The 20,720-nt window shown below is 47.2% G+C and overlaps 1 protein-coding gene across 5 annotated transcripts; it reads left to right on the top strand.

The window, feature by feature from the left end:
* Positions 1–71: 71 nt before the first annotated feature.
* fkbp15b (FKBP prolyl isomerase 15b) lies at positions 72–19,473 on the top strand. 5 transcript variants are annotated; one of them, XM_035436181.1, is made up of 30 exons: positions 72–331; positions 4,668–4,774; positions 4,930–5,008; positions 5,121–5,190; positions 6,013–6,087; positions 6,176–6,274; positions 6,505–6,654; positions 7,022–7,090; positions 7,281–7,424; positions 7,713–7,855; positions 7,965–8,013; positions 8,412–8,531; positions 9,068–9,158; positions 9,645–9,757; positions 10,172–10,259; positions 10,617–10,720; positions 10,842–10,940; positions 11,062–11,156; positions 11,579–11,681; positions 12,783–12,815; positions 13,117–13,288; positions 13,572–13,708; positions 13,865–14,020; positions 15,318–15,470; positions 15,873–15,965; positions 16,453–16,563; positions 16,651–16,758; positions 17,268–17,980; positions 18,202–18,307; positions 18,502–19,473. In XM_035436181.1, the coding sequence occupies exons 1-30, from the start codon at positions 282–284 to the stop codon at positions 18,577–18,579; spliced, it is 3,708 nt and encodes a 1,235-aa protein (XP_035292072.1). In that variant the 5' UTR covers positions 72–281; the 3' UTR covers positions 18,580–19,473. The 5 variants fall into 5 exon arrangements, with proteins under 5 accessions (XP_035292072.1, XP_035292076.1, XP_035292073.1 ...); XM_035436182.1 differs by lacking the exon at positions 72–331 and adding an exon at positions 1,855–2,285 and having other exon boundaries at positions 9,666–9,757; XM_035436180.1 differs by lacking the exon at positions 72–331 and adding an exon at positions 1,856–2,285.
* Positions 19,474–20,720: the final 1,247 nt, after the last annotated feature.

Raw genomic sequence — 20,720 nt, 5'->3', positions numbered from 1 at the left:
TTGCTAACATTACACACTGGCATATTAATGACAAGGTTCTTGCACTGTAGTTTTACGACAGCATGTGATATGCCAGCTGATCTATGTATCAGAAACAGGAAGGGAAATCAGAAGTTGTGTGACCTGTGCAGATTTGCGTGAAGTTCTGTGTTTTTCTTACTTGGGGAGGCGAGCTTTTGCGTTGAAACTGCGCTGACTACACAGAAGATAAAATAAATTTCACTGGAGGTACTCACCAACCTCTGCCCACTTGAAACGGAGGAAATAAAACAGCAGGAGAGATGTTTGCCGCGGACGATGAAGACGGCGATTTTCTGTCGCCAACTGGAGGGTGAGTTAGCACTAGCAGGCTAGTTAACATAGCCATACGAAACCTGTTTTCCTGAGCTGTCTGTTGTGCAATTCTGTACACTTGTGACATTTAACGGGTATGCAGTTAGTTATGTGTTTGTTATAACGTGTTAACAGTTAACGCACCTAAGTAAGTTTAACAAGCGGCTACAGACTTAACAATAACTGCTAATGTTAGCTAAGTAACCTATCCTTATGAATTATGCAGCTGCTTACCTATTGTTAGCTAATGAAGTTAAGGGATTTATTTTAATAATTACACGTTTTGTGTTCATGATAATGCGATACCTACACGCTGCACCACAGAGAAAGTGACTAAATAGCTAGCTGAAGATTTCGTTGTTTTCGCAGGGGTTCAGTGATTTGTTTTGCCGGCAAGCCTACTCGTTCTGAAATTATGCACGCTGACGTTAGCTAGCTAATTCTATTAGTGATGAAGTCCTACCTTCGTCAGACGAGCTGGTTGTTCACCCCTGCACGCAGTGTGTTGCCTAATTTTGTGCTGGAATTACAATACCGTTACAACGTAAAGCTAACTAACGCTTGAAAACGTTAACTTCATCTAGCTAAGCCAGCATTGGAGATCAAGCTATCTAGTTGACAAAGAGTCCAGCACCGGCTTTTGTGTTTTTGACAACAGTCAGAGATGGGGTAAGGGGATGTCACCTGGTCTCAATAATGTACTGTAGCAATGGAGATACAGTAGCCTTTAGGTATTTATTCTCTTAAATTTCCAGACGTGTTGAGCAGGATTTCCATTTGCTGTTGGCTCAGTTTGTGGCCAATCCTATTTTGGAGAAAGATCCGTTTTTTTTTCTCCTGGAAACTAGTACTGTACCTTAGATACTCATCAAACACACCAATTACGTGTATATTTGCACTGTTCTTCGTGACTTGCAATGTTAACATTTTGGAAGTACATTTGTGAGAATGTACTTGTTTTATTATAACTTGAAGATGGTTGAACGCGATATTATGAATGTTTTTTTCTTTGAACCATAACCTTTAACACGTGAAGTTTGAACTTTAACTTAATCCTCAGAGAAGGAGACATTTCTGCTTTTTAAGTTCATTAGAAATACCCTATGTCTGGGTGTATTAACTTGGTGCAAAGCATACATTTTGAACGTGGAATTTACAGTGCAATAGCAGAACTATTATGTATGGATAAGACATGCCATCTGTGTAACTGTGGCAAGGAAGCTTACTAAGCTATGTTTCTTTGCGAGCTGGCAACAACTTGCATTTTCTGCTTTGAAGTGCTGGGGTTATTCGTTTGCATACCCATATTCACTGTCTTTTGCTTTCTTATGTTTCCTGGTACTGGGGTTTAATTAACTTAATCTAATAAGGAATGATGCAAAACAGCAAAAAAAAAAAAAGAAAAAAGAAAGAAAAGGAAAAGAGGTTGTGGGAAAGAGGAGGAGGGGTGGGGTTGTGGGTTGGAGGAGGAGGAGGAGATGTTGGCTGGCTAGTCTAATTCCACTCACATGCTAGTGGTTAGAGGACAGGGTCAGGGCTGCTCATTCGGTCCTGAGGGTATGTCTCTGCCAGACGGATAAGCAGGAAAGATACTGCCGCCCTCGTCCCCGTCTCTGCCGGGGCCCTGGCTCTCCGTGTGCCTCTCCGTGTCCGTGAGTTTGGTGCTGAATCTGCCATCGAGGTGCGATTGGGGTGTGGTTGGTGGAGGAAAGGAAGGGGGAAAGAGGAGTGAAAGAAGAAGTTTGCGGATTGGAGGACTGGAGAAGTGGAGGCTCTGCACTGTAGGCTTCTGGCATTTGTTGGCCGGCAGGGGTGCTCTCTTCAACCTTCACCTTCGGTACGCGCTGAAGAGGATACGCACCTGTGTGCTTGCACGTTTCAGGGGGTCGGCTCATGGTTGCCCCCATGTCACCAGGCTGGGACACTGACTACCAATGGAGAGAAATCCACGGGTCAGTATTCTGAATGCTTTTTGGGGGAAGAGTTTGACTGGATGTCTGAGGGGGGTGAACAACTTTAGGTTCCGTTCATCTAGTACAGTTTCACAAGCTGTGGTGGTGGATATCACTCTGTTCGTCAGACAAACAAGGGAGAAATTATTGAGTTTTGCTTGGGGAATGTTTGCCTATTGACAGTTGTGTGAGCCTCGGTGGTTGCTAAGTGCTGCTGTGGAATGCTGACTCATTTGAAGCATTGGGCCTCATACCAAAGGATTTAGGCTAGACCTTTTAATTTCTGATAACTTGGTTAGATTGGTGAATGGCCTCTTCTTATGTGGGCTGTGCTGTAAAACGTTCTCCACAGCAGGTTGGCTTTAAATAGGCCTATATCTTATTGCATCAGCTGGTGTGTTCAAAGTTGCTCCTGTCTCTTTGAAATAGTTTTGACTAAGGGAAAAATACCTTGTTTTGTTGGAGAATATGGAGGGGATCTGTTTGCCTTTTGTTTTTTTGCTTTTTACTATACTGTATTGCATTTATGGCTACATATAGGCTAAATGCACTAAAATTCATCAAATGTGTGAAAAATAAAATCTGAGGACATCTTTGGACAGAAGCACTTTTTGAAGTATTTGAATTTATTGTTGAAACATTTTGGCAATCTTGAAAATTTTAGTTTTCCCTGTTGGGCTGTTTCCCTAAGGGCTGTTTGTGCCCTTAGTTCCTAGATTAAAATCCTCAGTAATGAGTTTGGAATTAGGTTTAAAGACCTGATGCTGGGACACCATTCTCTTTGCATCTGAGTTATGTAGGCCACGTCATGTTCTGAGTGTTTGACCATTAAGCCAAACAAAGGCCATAGCTTACTGTGCAGTTTTTATGAGACCTTGAGTCTTGGAAAATGGATACCTTGCAATGACTTGAATCCTGGCTTTGGTTCAGTGGTCAGTATCAGTTTGTTTTTAGATGGTATTGGACTATTTGGAGCAAAGGTCAGTGGTATTGGTCATGTGTATTGACACAACTCATACCTGAATAAAAACCCCCATAAATATGCACTCATTCTGACAACAGTGTGATTAGCCTAATATTTACATCAGCTCTGCTTTAAAGGCTAGTCAGACTTTAAAGCACGGTCCTAGGCCTGTGTGCTGTAAATATGACTGTGAATTAGTGTGTAATTAGTGATTTAGGATGGAAAGAAAGACGACGGTAGGATAGAGAAGGGAAGTTACAGAGCCATCGGGGCTGGAACTTCCCTTCTCTTCATTCACTATTCTCTTCCCTTTTGTTCATTTTGGGTTGAATTTTAATTTGCACCTAGACCGCTGAATTAGGCTAATGGACTACCTATTTTGCTTGGCAAGCTCACTTAGCCATTTTGTGCTGAGACCCATTTGAAACCAGCTGATTCTGTGGTCCTCCAGGGCTAATCCATTGTGTAGAACCTGAATACGTGGCTAAATTGAGTGACGTCTGTCAGAGAAAAGTTCAGTTTGATGGGCATGATTATTATCAGGAGGTTGAGCAGCACAGGTGTGTAGGCACCGTATATTATTTTTTCTGATTTTGTTATTATGTTAGTAAGTTTCTTGCCTTGTCAACATTGTCCTGGCTATTTTTATGAAATCAAATTAAAACCAATCAAACAAATGGAATTAACTGCTTAATATTTTAATTGTATTACGAGGCTTGATGCCATTACTTTTTCAAGAAGGTGATCTTGAAATAGCACATCTATTTTTTTAATGCTTTGATATCTTGCTGTGCTACAGTGACCATTAAGTGTAATTTACCATGCTTTTGAAAGTACAACCCAAACAGAGCTTTTTAGCGCATAAAGGCAGGTATTTTATAAAGTGGTCACTAATCAATTGGAAGCACGGTTGTCAATCATTCAGTACATTTTTTTGTTTTGTTGGTATGACCCCCCTCTACTTCTGGTTGCTGTATTGAGTGCAAGCAAGTAGACTTTATTGAGATACGGTGCCAGATTTATCCAGAGGGTTTGATTGAATTGCATATGCCCTGAAACAGTTTGGTATGTATAATCCTTTTGTGAGTATGTACCAAATTTATTAAAATAGCATTTGGAGTTTGTTAGGGGTTAGTTTAGTATATAGCTGTCATGGCAAGATCTATACAGGGTAGTGTATAGCGATCTACAGCTGCAAGGATAAAGGGAATGGGTACAGAAATCATCCAGAATTTTGGACCTGAGAAAATGTCACAGTAAGCTCTACTTCGGTAGTCTGTTCTTTCTCCTGGAGTGCTGTGGTAGTTTCCAGTGTGTACTGACACACATGCAGAATTAATAAGGAGCTGAACAGTCAATATGGACTGCTTGTTCAAATATTCCGAGGCCCCTTTTGAGATGATTGATTTTGTTTTCAGGGCAAAGCTGGCCTCTCTCTTCGGGCTGGACCAGGCCACCAGTCAGGGAAACGAGTCCTTCCAGTACACGGCCCCGAAGCAGCCGAGAAAGAGCTCCGCCAATGCCGGTAAGCGCGCGGGGGGGAGTGGGCGGTCCTAAGAAGACCATCGCAAAATGACGTTTGCGGGATCATTGTTTTTTTTTTTTTTAAGAAAATTTGTCAAGTGATTCAGGAAACCGGAAGTGCCATTCCTAAAATCCTTCACTTTCTTCTGTATGCAGGGCCGCCAACCCAAAAGACAACCCCGCCACCAGGAGCTCCTGCTGTCCTGTTGGCTACCGCAGTCCATGCGTACCGATAGTGAGCACAGTCTTTTACAAAAATCAACCTAATGCCTCCAAAGGAAGGTCCAAATAAGACCGCTGGCTATAAATCAACAAACTAACATGTTATTTTGTGTCTGTATTTCTAGCGTTAATGGACAATACATGAAGCAAGGAAAGCTGGGAGCTGCAGTCCTGGGAAATCACTCCTCTCGAGAGGTGGGTACAGAATTGGCCTCTAGAAACCTTTTGGCTCGTTTTCCTCATTGCTCCCGGCTTTCATGATCTCATGCCCACTGGTCACATGATACTGGAATTTTGAACAAGCTAAACATCCCAGAGGTCGCAGCAAAGCACCACCTCTAGCTCTAGCTGAATATAAAAAGATTTTTTTTATCTGAATAGATTGTCTGTGTCAAGCAATATGGATAATCAGATGCTTCATACTGTGGTGCAATCATTTATACGTGCACTGTGTGTACCACATTAACCACTCCCCACATCATGTGACATAATCTCGCTCAGAGTTCCTCATGAAAAGCTGGCATTTCCTCATTTTGTGTAACGTGGAGCTGATTTGTGTATGAAGTTGAGGCAGTGTCCTTTTAATAAAATATCACATCATTGCCCTCATGAGATCCAGCAGATGGCATTATCTGGGGACGGATATGATGTTAAAAATTTCATGACGTACATATTCTCTCATATTTCTGTGCTCCGTATTCTACTTGAGATATGAAGGTAAATTGGAATATTCAGCAGCGTGCCATTAGGGATTTAAATTCATGCTTATTATTCGAATCACTGATACTCAAATTAACTTTTCAAATTGTTTTACATCTCATCTCATTTAATTTCACCATTCTCTTGGGTTACTGCTGTTTATTACTTGCAGTGCAAATGGGCTGTATTGAATTTAACAAAGCTCTCTGACAAATTATTGCCAACACTTTGCATTCCTGTATTTAAAGAAGACTTGCTGTTGTTATTTTATGACACCCTGTACCTCTTTTCTTCATTCAATTTATTTCTTAATTTTAGTACAAGATCCTCATTTATGCCAGCCAACAGAAGCAAGTCACTTCGGCCAGAATCCACCCCGGGTTCGTTTTCACGGTGAGTTCTCGCCCCCGAGGCCCAGTTTGGGGTGTACTTCTTCTAGAACGTTCCAGAGAGGAAGATCTCTCTCCACTCTCGTCTGCAGGTTCAGCCCAGCAACTACTGCACGTTCTACGACGACCAGCGACAGAACTGGTCTCTGATGTTCGAGTCGGAGAAGTCTGCAGTGGATTTCTGTAAAGAGGTGAGAGGGAGAGGGGGAAAAGGGCGAGAGGGAGGGAGGGAGAGTGCGATGAGGTGGAGGCGGAGGTGGGGGGGGGGGGGATTCACAGGACGTATTTACGCCTCTGTGTTAGAATGTCGTCACAAATATTGTGAGAGTTGAATAAGTCACGGCCGGGTGTTCTTAGCGTGCTCGCGTGCCAGTCTCACGTGCTGTTGGTCTGAGTGCGAGCCCTGTCACTCACCGGTCAGGTGTGCGTGGCCAAGGCGAACAGCGCCCCCTCTCTGGACGCGGTGGTGGTGCAGGACCTGTTGCTGGGAGAGGGGCAGGGGGTGGAAAGCGGGGACTCCCTGGAGGTGGCGTACTCGGGCTGGCTGCTGCAGAACCATGCCATCGGACAGGTAGGGCGACGCCCCAGTTGTACGGAAATGCGCACAGTACACCTCCTCCTCACACAAACATGGGAAAACACTGACCTCTCCGTGGTTGGTTTAAACAGTGGTCGTGTAACAAGTCATGAGGCTCTGATGTCACACTGGTTCTTGGTTCATGAATCTTCATCATCATCACTGTTTGCCAGTGAAAAACTCAAAGTCTTCATTAAAACAGTGTGCTTATTCAACTTCGTGGTCATTTGGCTCTTGTGTGCCTAAATGAACATGATGAGGTAATTGCTGTGTTGGCAGGTGTTTGTAAACTCTGACTCAGTGCTTTGTACACTTCCTGAAGGCTCTGCACTGAACCTGTGGGCTTTCTGTCCCCCCTCAGATGTTTGACTCCAACCTGAACAAAGACAAGCTGCTGAGAATGAAACTTGGAGCCGGCAAAGTGATCAAAGTGAGAGAGCACTTCTGCTGCTGGATGTCTGCTCAGTTTAATGTTGAACGTTTAATATTTAATAGATGGTCTTCTCTCTCTCTCTCTCTCTCTCTCTCTCTCTCTCTCTTCACTCTCTCATGCTTTCTCGGTCTCTCTCTATTTTCCCATTCATTCCTTCTCTCTCATCCCCTCTTTGTCTGTGCTGCAGGGATGGGAGGAGGGGATGCAGGGAATGAAGAAGGGGGGGCGGCGGCTGATGATAGTGCCCCCCAGCCAGGGCTACGGCTCCCAGGGCGTCCCGAACCGCGTGCCGGCAGACAGCACCCTCATATTCGAGACCGAGATCCGTCGGGTATGGTGAAGATCTCCCCTCATCCGAAATCCCAAACCCTATCAAACCCTTTTAAATCCGAGGTGCATGTGACTACATATGCTGTATTGCAGCTGTTTAACAGGATTGCCTGCATAAAAAGGCCCGCGTGCTTTTGGCTCATTGCGCACTGCGATGCTCTTGGCTCAAAGCGCATTGCGGTGGATCTGTCACATGACCTGCTGGTTTTAGAGGAGCTCGGGTTGAGCTGGCGTGCCCTTTGAGGTTAATCAGTAGCCGGTGTGCCTCTCCGCCCCGTCCCGCTCCCAGGTGAAGTTGTCTAAGGACAGCGGGTCGGATCGCGCCAGCGCCGGGTCACGGGACTCCGCCGCCCCCTCGCCGGCCCCCAGCCTCGACAGCTCGCTCCCGGACGTCCCCGCGCAGCCCCCCGCCTCCGTCCCGCCCAAGCCTGGGTAAGAGAGGACGCCCCCCCCCCCCCCGGAGGCTTGCTGTGGTGTGCAGCATTCAGTATCTCAGGCTGTTTAATGCGTTACCCACCACCGCTCCTCCCTCTCTTTCCAGAGAGCCGCCGCTGCGAGCAAAGTCCAACTCCCTGAGCGAGCAGCTGGCCGTGAGTCATTTCGCCTCCTCTTGTGTTTCGCTTCCTTTTTCCCCTGTGCTGAGATTTGCTTGACAGTCCTGCCGACTTTGGTAATTATGCCGGTCCTCACTGTAATTCCTGCAGTAGAAGTCAGTTTTACCTGTGTAAACGGTTTCATTTTTCGTTTGCGGTGGAGGGCGTACCAACGTTTTCAGTTTTGCCTGCATTCGCAATGACACTCTGGATTTGAGATCAGATTCCGCATTTATGATCACGCCCTGCATTTGCGATCACGCCCTGTGTTCGCATCGGTGCCCACGTTGACAGCCTTGTCCACGTTAGCTGTTGCACCTACGTTAGCATCGGTGCTAATGATTAAACGCAGACCTCAGCGTGACGCTCGCCGTCTCTCCCCCCCCCGTCTGCAGAACCCGGACGCGACCAAAGCCAGGCTGATCTCCCGCATGGCCAAGATGGGCCAGCCCATGCTGCCCTTCCTCGCCGGGCCCGCGTCCTCCCAGCCAGACTCCAGCGACTCGGAGATGGAGGTGAGCGCGGGGTGAGCGGGGGCGCAGGGAGGGCTCTCTCCTGAGCTCATGTGCGCAGGGCCACGAAAAACGTGAGAGCCTTGGTTTTTTGACATAGAGAGTTTAAGCTGTGGATGTGACTTCATTTTTTGTGGAGGGCGTTCCAAGGCGCTTGATTTTCTGTGCATCTTTACAGGCATTCTGCTTCGTGAACATAAGCTGGTTTCAGCGATTGCACTGTATTCTGTTGTAAGATAATTTGTTTGGAAATATGTACATCGAAAAGCTTTCAAATGGCGTTTGTGGGTCCTTGAAAAGTCCTTGTGTTCTTGCTTTGGTTGGTACTGTCTTTGGGGTGCTTGTTTTTCCCACAGTGCCGCAGGACTGCCGCCGTGGGCTATGTGCCACAAATCGTGGTCACTCACTCACTCACTCACTCACTCACTACCTTTGTAGGCGCATGCGCAGGAGGTGCGCCGTGGGTCTGGACGGTTTTGTGCTTGTTTGTGAAACAAAGTCATCGGTTGTTCCTGTCCCTTTTGCTGGTTCCAATTTAGGACCCCAGTGTGTCCCGAATGAGGGAGAACTCCGCTGCCCCCTCCCCCCAGCCTGTGCAGATTTCAGCTGCTCCACCCGCCTCTGCACAAGGTAAACCACCCCCTCCCCCCCCCCCCCAAACCACCGTGCCTTAGTTTTCATGCCAACTTTCCCTGCTGGTTTTCTCTTAAATGCTGTATTTGATGTGCTTAGTGGTGTTTAGTGGTAAACAACCCTGTTCCTGGAGATCTACCATCCTCTAGGTTTTCACTCTAACCCTAACAAAGCACGCCTCATTCAACAGCTAGAGATCTCAGTGAGTTACTAATTAGAGTCAGGTGTGCCAAATTAGGGATTCAATGAAAACCTGCAGGATGGTAGATCTCCAGGAACGCTGACCCAGAGAATCTACTATCGGAAACAATTGATGTTCTAGAGCAGAAAATTTGCGGATTTATGGAAAACGAATGCAGATAGTTATCCCAGTGAACAGTGAGATTTTGTTCTGTTGGCATGGTGATTCGTCACTCTGGATTATCAGGATGCTCTTTTGATTGGCTTTGCCCCTCACTTGGCTTTTGGCTCCCTCTTTCTCAGTGCCATCTCGTCCTCTCGCAGGAGTGACCGCCCCCTCCGCTGCCCTGATCCCAGTCACCCTGACCACCTCCAACCCTTCACCGCACATGCCTGGCAACACCCACGCCTTCCAGGTAAGAAGAAAGGGTCTGTGCCCGTCAAGCAGAGCAGTGACACCTCTTAGCCACGTCAGGATATTTGTGATAAAGTACATTTGTGACCGTGGTACCCACATGGTCACTTGGTTACCAGTACAGTTATAGTAAGTATGTTCAGTCAGGATAACTAATTTTGGCCTAATGAAATTCAGGGTTTTTTCTTTTAAAAAAAATCAGTTTCTGTCCCCTGCTTCTATTTTCTTACAATTTGGAAAGCAGAGTTATATTCATTAGCCCAAAACGTGGGCTGCCTGTTACCATAGCAATGGCAAGGGCTGGATTTGATGCCAGGATTCACTACACAGGGAACCAGTTCTTTTACAGGATGTGCCACTCTACAGTACCCATTTTGTTTTCTGATGTTTTGGGGTATCTGTGTTGTTTCTCCAGCCTTATTCCTTCACACAGACAGCTATGGTTCCCTCTCAGCTCCAGCCAATGGGACAGGTGTACCCCTCACAGACCGTACCATACCAGGGTGAGAGACTGCTACCCCCTACCAGGACAACAGCATGCACACAAGTTGATTGGAAAGTGAACTCATACCCCAAAATGGTGGAGCAACCTTGAGGTGTTACAAGCGAGTGAACCCATCATGCTTTTTCGCATTGACTGGTTCACATGAGCCTTGTCATGTTATGCTTTCTGCAGTGCTGCTACACTTTTAATACTGCATTGAAGCTTTGTTTTGTAAGTCACTGTGGCTAATTGCTAATGTACCACCTGGATCTCCCCTGCTTTATGGGGCTGAGAAAGCCTCCTTCTCCCATCAGCAATGTGACCTGTGCTAGGCTGCAATAGATTTGTGCGTTTTACTCTTTTCTCCTGGCGCCAGGTGACATCACTTCCTTCTTGATGACGGAAGCCCGGCAGCACAACACAGAAGTCCGAATGGCTGTGGGGAAAGTTACAGACAAAGTTGACCAATTGGCATCAAAGGTCACCGGTTGAATGGCGTCTCTTCCCTTCTTGCGTTTTTTGTGTCTATGGATTTTGCATCGTTGAGTTTGAGTGTCTACCTCGTTTGAAATAAATTATTTTTGGTCTAATTTGTTGACAGGTGGATGACCTTCAGAAGCAGGGAGGCTTATCCTTGGGCTTGTCAAATGTTTCAATGGAAACTGCTATGATCATGCACAACATCCAAAGAATTATCCAGGTAGGAGAATTGATATTAAATATTCAGTCTTTTACACCCCACCAGGTGATCTGTACCTAGAATTCCACTTTTTTTCATGACTGAGATTTTCCCCTTAAAACTCTTATCACTATATCTGCAGGAAAACGAATGCCTCAAGAAGGAAGTGTTTGATAAGAGCTCACGGATCGAGGAGCAGAATCGCAAAATCGGGGAGCTGATTAATCAGAACCAAAGGTGAGGGGCCCTTACTGGTGAAGGTGTCCTTCCTGAATGCCTGCTTCATTTATGAGCAAATGTGGCAGTAAATCTGTCATATACATAAGTAATACTTAAGGGCTGGAAGTATTAAGGGTTCATTGTGAAAACCAAGGGAAAATATTTTGCTGAATGTATAAGGCATAAATGCCCACAATACTCTACAATACAAAACTAACCCTGGACTGTTGTTTAAAGTACTTGTCGATTTTTCCAGAAATATTGATTTCAAACACAAATTAATATCTACACATAAGGCAAATATATCAGACTGAGGGGGGTCCCGTTTCTCTTTTCCATCATATTGCTTGCTCTTAGTTTTTCCTGCCTGGTATGCCTTTATTAAAAATGTGAGTGTGTTGTTATGTTAATTTTCTATGCGTGTTCTCGCTGTCCCTCAGGTACATGGAGCAGAGTAACCAGATGATGGAGCAGAGGAACGATTCTCTGAAGTCCAGCAGTGAGCAGAACCAGGCCCGTGTGCTGCAGGCAGAGCAAGACAAGGTATAGCCATGCAGCCCTGCGCCGTCCGGCGCCATGCGGTACCTACGCACACACATGCAGCAAGGCATGCACACGCCTATCCCTGCTAACTGCATGCAGATGCGTACTTGTGTAATCTGTGGCTGTAGAAACTACTTACTCATGTTGAAACCCTGTGTTTTTTTGGCTGTTCTGCTTCCAGTGCCCAGAGCTGGTGTAATTGATGCAATTCTGTGATTCCCCATTAGAGAAAGCTCTTATAATATTATGCTTCTTCTCAGTTTCTTCTTAATCTAGTTTTTTGTCTCTTAAAATCCTGTTTGTGTGTTTACCACATCGTAGTGTCATTGTGCATGCTTCCGGAGTATTTTGAGCTGTTAGTCGGGTCAAAGCAAATTTAAACTGCCTTTGAATTCTGAACAATAATTATCTGTATGCTAAAATGTCATTTTATTCTATTATAATTTAGTGCAAGTATGTATAAATATTTTTTTTTAAGTAGAAGAAAATCACTTTCTGAATATATATTCAGGTAGATTAGAAAAATATTTGCATTCTGGGGATGGTAGTTAATTATTTTCACAATTTGTACTGACGTGTTTTTTGCAGAGCCGAGTAAAAAAACTGTGTTCTACCCACTGAACGGACTGTCTCATGATGATACAATGTCGGTTTCTCTCTGACGATGTTTGATGTTGGCTCCTGCCACAGGACTGGTGTAAAGTAGGAAACAACACGTGCGGTTTGATTCACAGCTGGAATGGTGCTGTTCTGTTTATACCAGCATTTATATCAGGGTTTTCTGTTTCTTTTTTTCGTTGCTTGTCAAACTTATTTGAACCGGAGACTTGACTTGCATCGTTAAGGCACGTCCCCTCGTTTGGTCAGATTGCGATTGAGTTTCAGGTTGCGCTGTAAAATGTGGATTTGCAGGACCAGAGGGTGCTCCTGCTTTACTGCATGTTGTAAAGGCTGCATTTCCACGCGTGGGCGGCCATTGCTGTAGTTTCCCTTTGCCTGCGGGCTCTGCCACTCCTCTTTGTTTACCGCCTGTTCTTCCTGCCTGTTTATCCTGTTTGCTTGGTCTGCGGGCCTCTATTTGTGACTGCTTTCTCTTCCCAGCATGCACTGCGGGGGGACCAGAGCAGGGACCAGGTGAGGATCTGTTGCCATCTTCCTCTCTCTCAACCCCCCTGTCTTTCTCTCACTAATCGTCTCTGCATTTTTTTTTCAGTTTTCCCCTCATTCATTCATCAGTTCATTTTCCGCAGGGTCTCGCCGTGGCCCCTACCCCCCCCCCCCACCCACCGCCCTCCCCCCACGCGGCATCACTCCCGTCTCCTCGTCACCACCCGTCCACCGCCGCCGCCGCTCTAACCTGTGGCCCACTCGGTCTCCCTAGCGACCCGTACTGACCACGCCCCCCCTCCTCCGCCCTCTCCCCCCCCCCGCTCAGGTGTGGCTGACGGAGGAGCTGGCCTCGTCCACGGCCCGCGTGTCCCAGCTGCAGCTGGAGGCCTCGTCGCTCCAGCAGAAGGCGGCCGAGCTGCAGGCCAAGCTGAGCGCCGCCCTGCAGGACGGCGAGAAGCACTGCACCCGGGCGGCCGCGCTGGACACGCAGCTGGAAGGTGAGGCGGAAACCTAACACCCGCTCGTTCGACCGGTTTTTAAATTTTGTATAGCGCCATTTGCGTACAGCTTGTCGCACAGGACACAACACACTGAACATGTTCCGGAAGGAAAAGAAAAATTTTATGAATACCAGTGTAGATGAACCGTAACACAAGTGAAGCAATGTGATCGAAATTAGCATAAGGGCTATGCTAAAGGGGTGAAACTCACAGGAATAGTGCACAGAGATGCTGTGCATGTGATGAGAGAGGGGGTGTGTCCTGTGCTGCCTGTGCTCAGAGCTGAAGGAGACGGCGGAGCGGACGCAGGCTCAGTACCGCACAGAGAAACAGAAGCGCAAGGAGGTGGAGCTGAAGCTCAGCAACATGGAGGAGGAACTGCTGGACCTCAAAACCGAGAAGGACAACCTGGACCGCGTGAGTGATAGCGACGAATAGTGTGTTTGTGTGTGCGTGTGTGTGTGTGGGGGGGGGTATTGTGTTTGCGTGTGTGTGTGTGTGCACATGTGGGTGTGGTGTCTGTGCCGGTGTGTCTCTCTGTCGGTGTGGTTCAAACGTGCATGTCGCCCTCAGACGATGGCGGACAGGAAGAGGAAGTGGCAGGCGGAGAGGCAGAGGTGTGACGAGGAGCTGGAGGAGGTGCGCAGGAGCAGCCAGCAGGAGCTGGACAGCCTGCGGTCCCAACTGCGGCGAGCCAGAACCAGCACAGACCAGGCCACTGCTGAGCAGGTACAGAGTTCAGAGCAGCACAGACCAGGCCACTGCTGAGCAGGTACAGAGTTCAGAGCAGCACAGACCAGGCCACTGCTGAGCAGGTACAGAGTTCAGAGCAGCACAGACCAGGCCACTGCTGAGCAGGTACAGAGTTCAGAGCAGCACAGACCAGGCCACTGCTGAGCAGGTACAGAGTTCAGAGCAGCACAGACCAGGCCACTGCTGAGCAGGTACAGAGTTCAGAGCAGCACAGACCAGGCCACTGCTGAGCTGGGCTAGAGTTCAGAGCAGCACAGACCAGGCCACTGCTGAGCAGGTACAGAGTTACGAGCAGCACAGACCAGGCCACTGCTGAGCAGGTACAGAGTTACGAGCAGCATAGACCAGGCCACTGCTGAGCAGGTACAGAGTTCAGAGCAGCACAGACCAGGCCACTGCTGAGCAGGTACAGAGTTCAGAGCAGCACAGACCAGGCCACTGCTGAGCAGGTGCAGAGTTCAGAACAGCACAGACCAGGCCACTGCTGAGCAGGTACAGAGTTCAGAGCAGCACAGACCAGGCCACTGCTGAGCAGGTACAGAGTTCAGAGCAGCACAGACCAGGCCACTGCTGTATAAGTATAATATTATGATACTAAATAAAATGGTATTTATATTTTATGGCAGTTATGGGTGTTTTGAAATGGTAATTGTGCTAGTTTTATTTTGACAAAAAACTGAAATGAAAACCAAGCATTACTTAACTGAGTGGACTGAGAAGCCAGTATGATTCCTGAAAATGATGGGATTGTATGGCCTTCATGGAAACTGGTGATAAGCTCATTTTCCACATTTTTAAGTCCAGTTTTGTTACAAGTTTTATCAGCCTGCTGCCACAGATCCTGAGGAGTGTCTAATACTGTTGTCAGCGCATTTGAGTCTTTCTGGGCTTTGTGAGAGTTTGACTGCTGTGCTCTGAGGATTTCTGTCAGTGTCTGAGATGTACTGCAAGATTCTTACCACTTTCATGAAGAAATGTGACAGACCTGCATTTCCAGGTTCTCCTATTTATATAAAAAGCTGTGAAGCAAGACATTTTCCTTATTAAAACTGATTTTGGAAGTGGTGGAAATGGTAGTATTTCCATCATAAAGACCACTGCAAAATGTTTGTATTGGTATAATTGTAATTGAATTCATTCTAGTTAATTCAATTGCAGTTTTCGTTCTGCAACTTAATGCATTTAATGATTTGTTTGAATCGATGACAATTCTTTTGGTGTCTGTGTGCGTGCGTGTGCGTGTGCGTGTGTGTGTGTGTGTGTGCATGTCCAGCTGGCCCAGCTGCAGGCGGAGCTGGAGGCGGAGTGGAAGGGGAAGTGTGAGCAGGTGCTGGGCTCGGCGAAGGAGCAGCAGGCCCGGGAGCTGGCCGACCTGGCCGAGCAGAGAGACGCTGTGGAGCACAGGCTGGCACAGCTGCAGGAGAAGGTGAGCGCGCTCAGTCTGATGATACCTGTGCGTGTTTCAGACCAGTGCCTGTGCAGGAGAACGCTCAATGAAAGGTCTATCAAACTCCTTGTCTGGAAGTGCAGGAGGAGGTCAATGCCCCTCCCCAAACCATGCACACACTTCGATTCTCAAAATGTTTGGTGAAGCAAACTATCTGTATGATGGTTTGGGGTTTTGGGGAGGTCTTCTTTTAGCCATGTGTGTCTCCAGTGGCATTAGTTGCTGCGGCCAGTGAAAAGAGAGCAGTTGTCATGGCTATGGTCTAAGCCCCACCCACAGCACTGTAGTGTACATACAGTATGTTGCATTGTGCTGCTTGAGCTTCGTTGAGGGTTGTGTTTGTAATGAAGAGTTGTGAGGCTCTCGCTTTGGTTCCTTCAGTTCACTGCTCTGAAACAGTCCCGTGACTCGGAGGAGCAGCGGCTGCTGCAGCAGCAGGAGCAGGGGGAGGAGCTACAGGCCATGAGGGAGAAGGTACGGACCTGATGGTGCTGGATTAAGGGGGTCGATACGGACGGCTCTCTCCTGCTCTCCTCATCTCCCTTTCTCTCCCTCAGTCTTACTCTCATGCTCTCACAGAGCATGACTGTCTCCCCTCACTTCTCTCTCACTCCGCTTCTGATGTATTTAAAATGTTTTAATGGTGGCATACAATATTGGCTAAGTAACTCTCAATGAAAAATAGAACATGGATCATTGGTTCCAATCTTTATCTCACTCTTCGACTCCTTGTCTGTCTCATCAATGAAAAGTAGATGGCAGCAGAAAATGAATCTCATGTTTACATTTCTCTCTCTTTCTCTGTTTGTCATTCTCTGTCGTCTCACCCTCTCTCTCACATTGTCTGTCCGCTCTCTCTCGCTCTCTCTTTTTCCTCTCTCTCTCTGTTTCTCTTTATTGCGCTCCCTCTCTCTATCTCTCTTACACACTCTCTCTCTCTCTCTCTCTGTGGTGGTATCAGTACGCGGCCCTGCAGGAAAGGGCGGAGTCTGTGAAGAGGCATCTGCAGGCCCGCGTGGCGGAGATGGAGGGGAGGCTGGCCGAGCAGGACCAAGGGGACACGGCGGGGGAGGTGAGTGGGCGGGTCGGGCCGAACCACGAGCGCGGGGCAGCGCTGGCCGAGGTGCGCTAACTTTTCCCCTTGTCGCTACGACTACAGGTGAAGCGTGTGATGAACGGAGTGTTCCACTCCCTGCGAGGGGAGTTCGACCTGCAGGAGACCTACACCGGCCAGGCTGTGCTGGGGATCATCGTCAGTACCATCAAGGTATGTCACCCCCCCCCCACAGGACGGCACGTGGTTGGAGCCATTTTTATTTGGTCTGTTGACTGTTCAACAGCTGTTGTTTAATCATTACATTGCATTACTAGCATTTAACAGATGCTGTTATCCAGAACAACTTTTAGCATTTTTACATAGTAACCGTTTGTACAGCTGGATATTTGCTGAAGCAATGCAGATTAATTACCTTGCTCAAGGGTACAGCAGGAGTGTCCTACCTGGGGATCGAACCTGCAGCCTTTGGGTTACGAGCTCAGTTCCCTATTCATTATACACCCTGCTGATCAGAAGTACTGAGGGGTAATTTTGTCAATAACAAAAAAAAAGAGTGCATCCCAGCATGATTATTAACATCAGCCTCACTGTCAGTGATAATTTCCTTTTTAGGGATTAATAAAGTATATGTATCCATCGGTTTCTATCAGTCTATCTATCTGTCTGTTTCTGTTTGTCTGTCTGTCAGAGGTTATTAACTCTCGGACCCTCTGTTACAGAACGTTACCCTGCAGATCCTGACCGAGAAAGAGCAGAAACTGTCACAGAGGAGTGAAAGCAATGGGCCAGAGGAAGAAGAGGAAGAGGAGGAGGAGGAAGATGCCAACACAAGCTTGAGAGATGAGAAACCCCTGCAGGAAGCTCAACAGAATGGAAGGAAAGAGGAGCAGGGGGAGGAGGAGGGGGAAGAAGAGGAAGAAAAGCGGGAAGAGGAGACTCTCTCAGCGCAGGGGAAAGAAGGCGACGGCATGCAGGTTGAGGACCGCCCCCCTGAGCAGCCGGAGGGGGAGGGGCTTGAACAGGACACGCCCCTAGCAGCGGAAAAAGAGCAGCCGGCGCGGGAGGAGCCGTCGGCGGACGGCGACGGGGATGCGGGACAGGAAACAAGCGCCGTAGAGCCATCGCCGGGGCAACCGCAGGTGGGGAGTCCCGCGAGAGCGACGGAGGAAGACGCCGTGCCACCCGCGGACACGCCCGCCCCGGAGACGAAAGCGACAGCAGACGCAGAGGGCGGGGCTATGCAGCAGGAGGAGGAGGAGGAGAAGGAGAAGGAGGAGGAGAAGGAGCAGGAGGAGGAGAAGGAGTGCGTGAACGACAAAGGTCCCCTAGGGGACGTGGACATAATGGAGGCGACTCCTGTGGGTCCTCCTACCCAGCCCCCACCTCCACCCAACACCCTGCAGGAGAACATGGAGGTGGAGACCACAGCCAGGTAAGTCCTACACCCACACTGCCAACAGCTCCACGCGCGGCTTGGCACCCGCACGTATAATAAACCATCCAGCCCCTGCTAATAAGCTTGAGTTGCATATGATTCCCACCGTCTGTCGGTCTGTTTGTCTGTCTCTGTGTTCATGCGTCTGTCTGTCTTTGTCCGTTTGTCCGTCGTCACATGACGCCATCCTGTCCCTACCCGTTGTCCTATTCTCTCAGTTTGACTGAGGGAGTAGAAGAGGAAAATGGAGAGGCGCCATTTTTCCCGAATGCAGCCCCAACCAAGCCCCCCCCACCGCCCACCGAGGAGGAGGACGATGAGCTGGTGAGGAAGGATCTGTAGAGCTTGAGCCCTGGCTCTCAGATCTGAGCGCGCCAACCTTGCATGATCTCCCCCGTCTTTGTCGGATAAGTCATTTTAATAATCCCAATAGGGAAAAGCCCAATCCTGTATTTCTGTCGCACTGAGGTCCTGCACATACAGACTTACGTTGTTTTTTTTGTGCGGTTCATTCGCAGAGCCTGAAGGGCCGGCCGCCTCCGGCACCGCTCTTTGGTGATGACGACGAAGAGGATGACCTCGACTGGTTGGGATGAAGAGCAAAAATAATAATAAATGGCGGCAGTGTGCGAGTGTGTTTGAGTACCTCAGAGAATGTGTGTGTGTATGCACACCACTCCCTGGAGGACCAGAAGAACCGTTTTTCTGGGAGAATGCATTCACGTCTGTCCTGAAAAAAGATACAATGTGGAGAAACACAATGATGGGAACTCCCTCTTTGAATCCACAGCGCCCCCTCTGCATCGGAGGAATGAGCTCAGTTCGGTGACTATGACAAAGGAGTCCCTGTGTCGGTCCTGTTTCTGAACTGAATCCTCAACAGGTTTGGACTTCCATGGGTAGTCTGACGGCCTCTTGAACACTAGGGGATTTGAAATGCGGGGTTTCAACCTTGAGGGGGACCTGTGGAGTTGAACTGGCCATTTCTGCTGCCTGAAAATTAATTTTAATGGAAGAATAAAAAAGAATACTAAGCGCTGAACCCAAACGGTTTTGAAGAAAGCACATCTCTCACTTACTTTACTGTGGATCATATGGTTTAGTATTATTTTAAACCAGAAGAGAATCAAACCGGGCAAACTCATAAAAAGTCCATTGTTTGTTTGATCAAAAGTAGCAAAGCAACCTTTACAGGATATGTAAGCTGTTTTTATTGTCAGTTTTTTCTTTTCTCAGAAATCATTTCTGGAAACTGGAAAATTCAAATTGAGAGGAAATGCACCCCTTACAGCATATGCAATTGTTTTTTTTTCCTTAAATAATTTCTGGAATGTTCAGATCAAGAAACACTGCTTCTAGACAGTTTATAACCCAACCTAATAACAGAACAGTGCACTGTAACAGGAACTCCAAAGAGGTGTTTTGTTCTTCTCTAACATAGACTTCGTTGTTCTCCTGGATTAATAAAATGCTGCGTTTTCATAAAATTGGAACTGTCCCGTTTGTCAATTAATACTCATTTCTCTACACTTTGCTTGAGCAATATGAATTGCATGCGTTATAGTTCTGTGTAAATATATTCTTACAGTTGTAATAATGTAAGAAATGTCTCAAATTCAAGCACAATGCAGATAAAGGTTTTCTGCTGCGTATACATGAGGATGCGGTGTCAGGAACAGTGATGAAAGAATATGTAAATCCAGTAACTGGAAATGACAAATTGATCACTGTAACCACTCAGAGGCTTGTTCATTTTTGAAAAGCTAATTAAATTGCAAGTGATGTTTAAAAAGGGGAATTAAATTGCAAGAGAAGCTGATCACTCCTCAGTCATCTTCAGCCAGCCAGTAATGAAACAAATAATGTGTACGGTAGGTAAAGTGCCTAGTGGTGTGTAAGTGAAGTGTGTCACTTTGCCTCTAACTTCTTTCAACATATACTGTACTGTTGCTCTTCTCATTCACAAGTTTTCCCCTCACTTGACATATGCACTGTTAAAAACAACTACTGGTATCAGAGTGGAGGCTTGAGGCCTGTGAATGTGTGTGTAGAAGACGTGTGCATTCTACAAAGGTGGGGGTGGCAGGGGCAGGTCACAGCAAGACATTAAGGGGGTGGGGGTATCCCTGGGCCAAACAGCAAAGGTGGCACAGCCTTGGACGGCCTTTTGTGGGTGACAGTGGGCGTGGGGGTGGGGGAAGGGTGAAATGTGAAAGCCCTTCAGGAATTCCTGTGATGTTAAATGCGGTGGGTCGGCAGTAACTTTTGCCACCTTTTGGATTTCAGGGTCCTCTGCAGCGCAGCGATAAAAACTGAGAGCCAATCTCTGTCTGCTTGTATGTCTGTCTCTCACTCCAAACGTGTTACTGTTTGTCTGGATAATAAAAATCGGCCCCAAGCTAGCCCAAGTGCTGTGGCCTTCCTTGAAAAAGTCCTTGAAACTTTTTTTTATTTAAAGCAAAAGCCACTGTTTTGTCTGCTGTGTCTTGTGGATTGTTATCAAACTCAGCCTATACAATCTGTGATAAGCCCCTTCACCACTCTAAATAGCCTACGACCGGTTTATAATGTCTCTACCGAACACATTCTGGCATAATCGAAGCTGCTTGTTTGTCGTCACCTGAATTAAAGGCGGTTCTACACTAAGGTTTAATATAGATTTGTCTATATAATTACTAATGTCCATTATCAGACCATTGAGGCGCTCTAAAGATAGCAAAATAATATTTTCACCATC

This window comes from Anguilla anguilla, chromosome 10 (assembly GCF_013347855.1).
Source record: "Anguilla anguilla isolate fAngAng1 chromosome 10, fAngAng1.pri, whole genome shotgun sequence".
Taxonomy (NCBI): Eukaryota; Metazoa; Chordata; class Actinopteri; order Anguilliformes; family Anguillidae; genus Anguilla; species Anguilla anguilla.
Note: the sequence above shows the minus strand (reverse complement) of the source record. Positions and strands in the feature narration are given on the sequence as shown.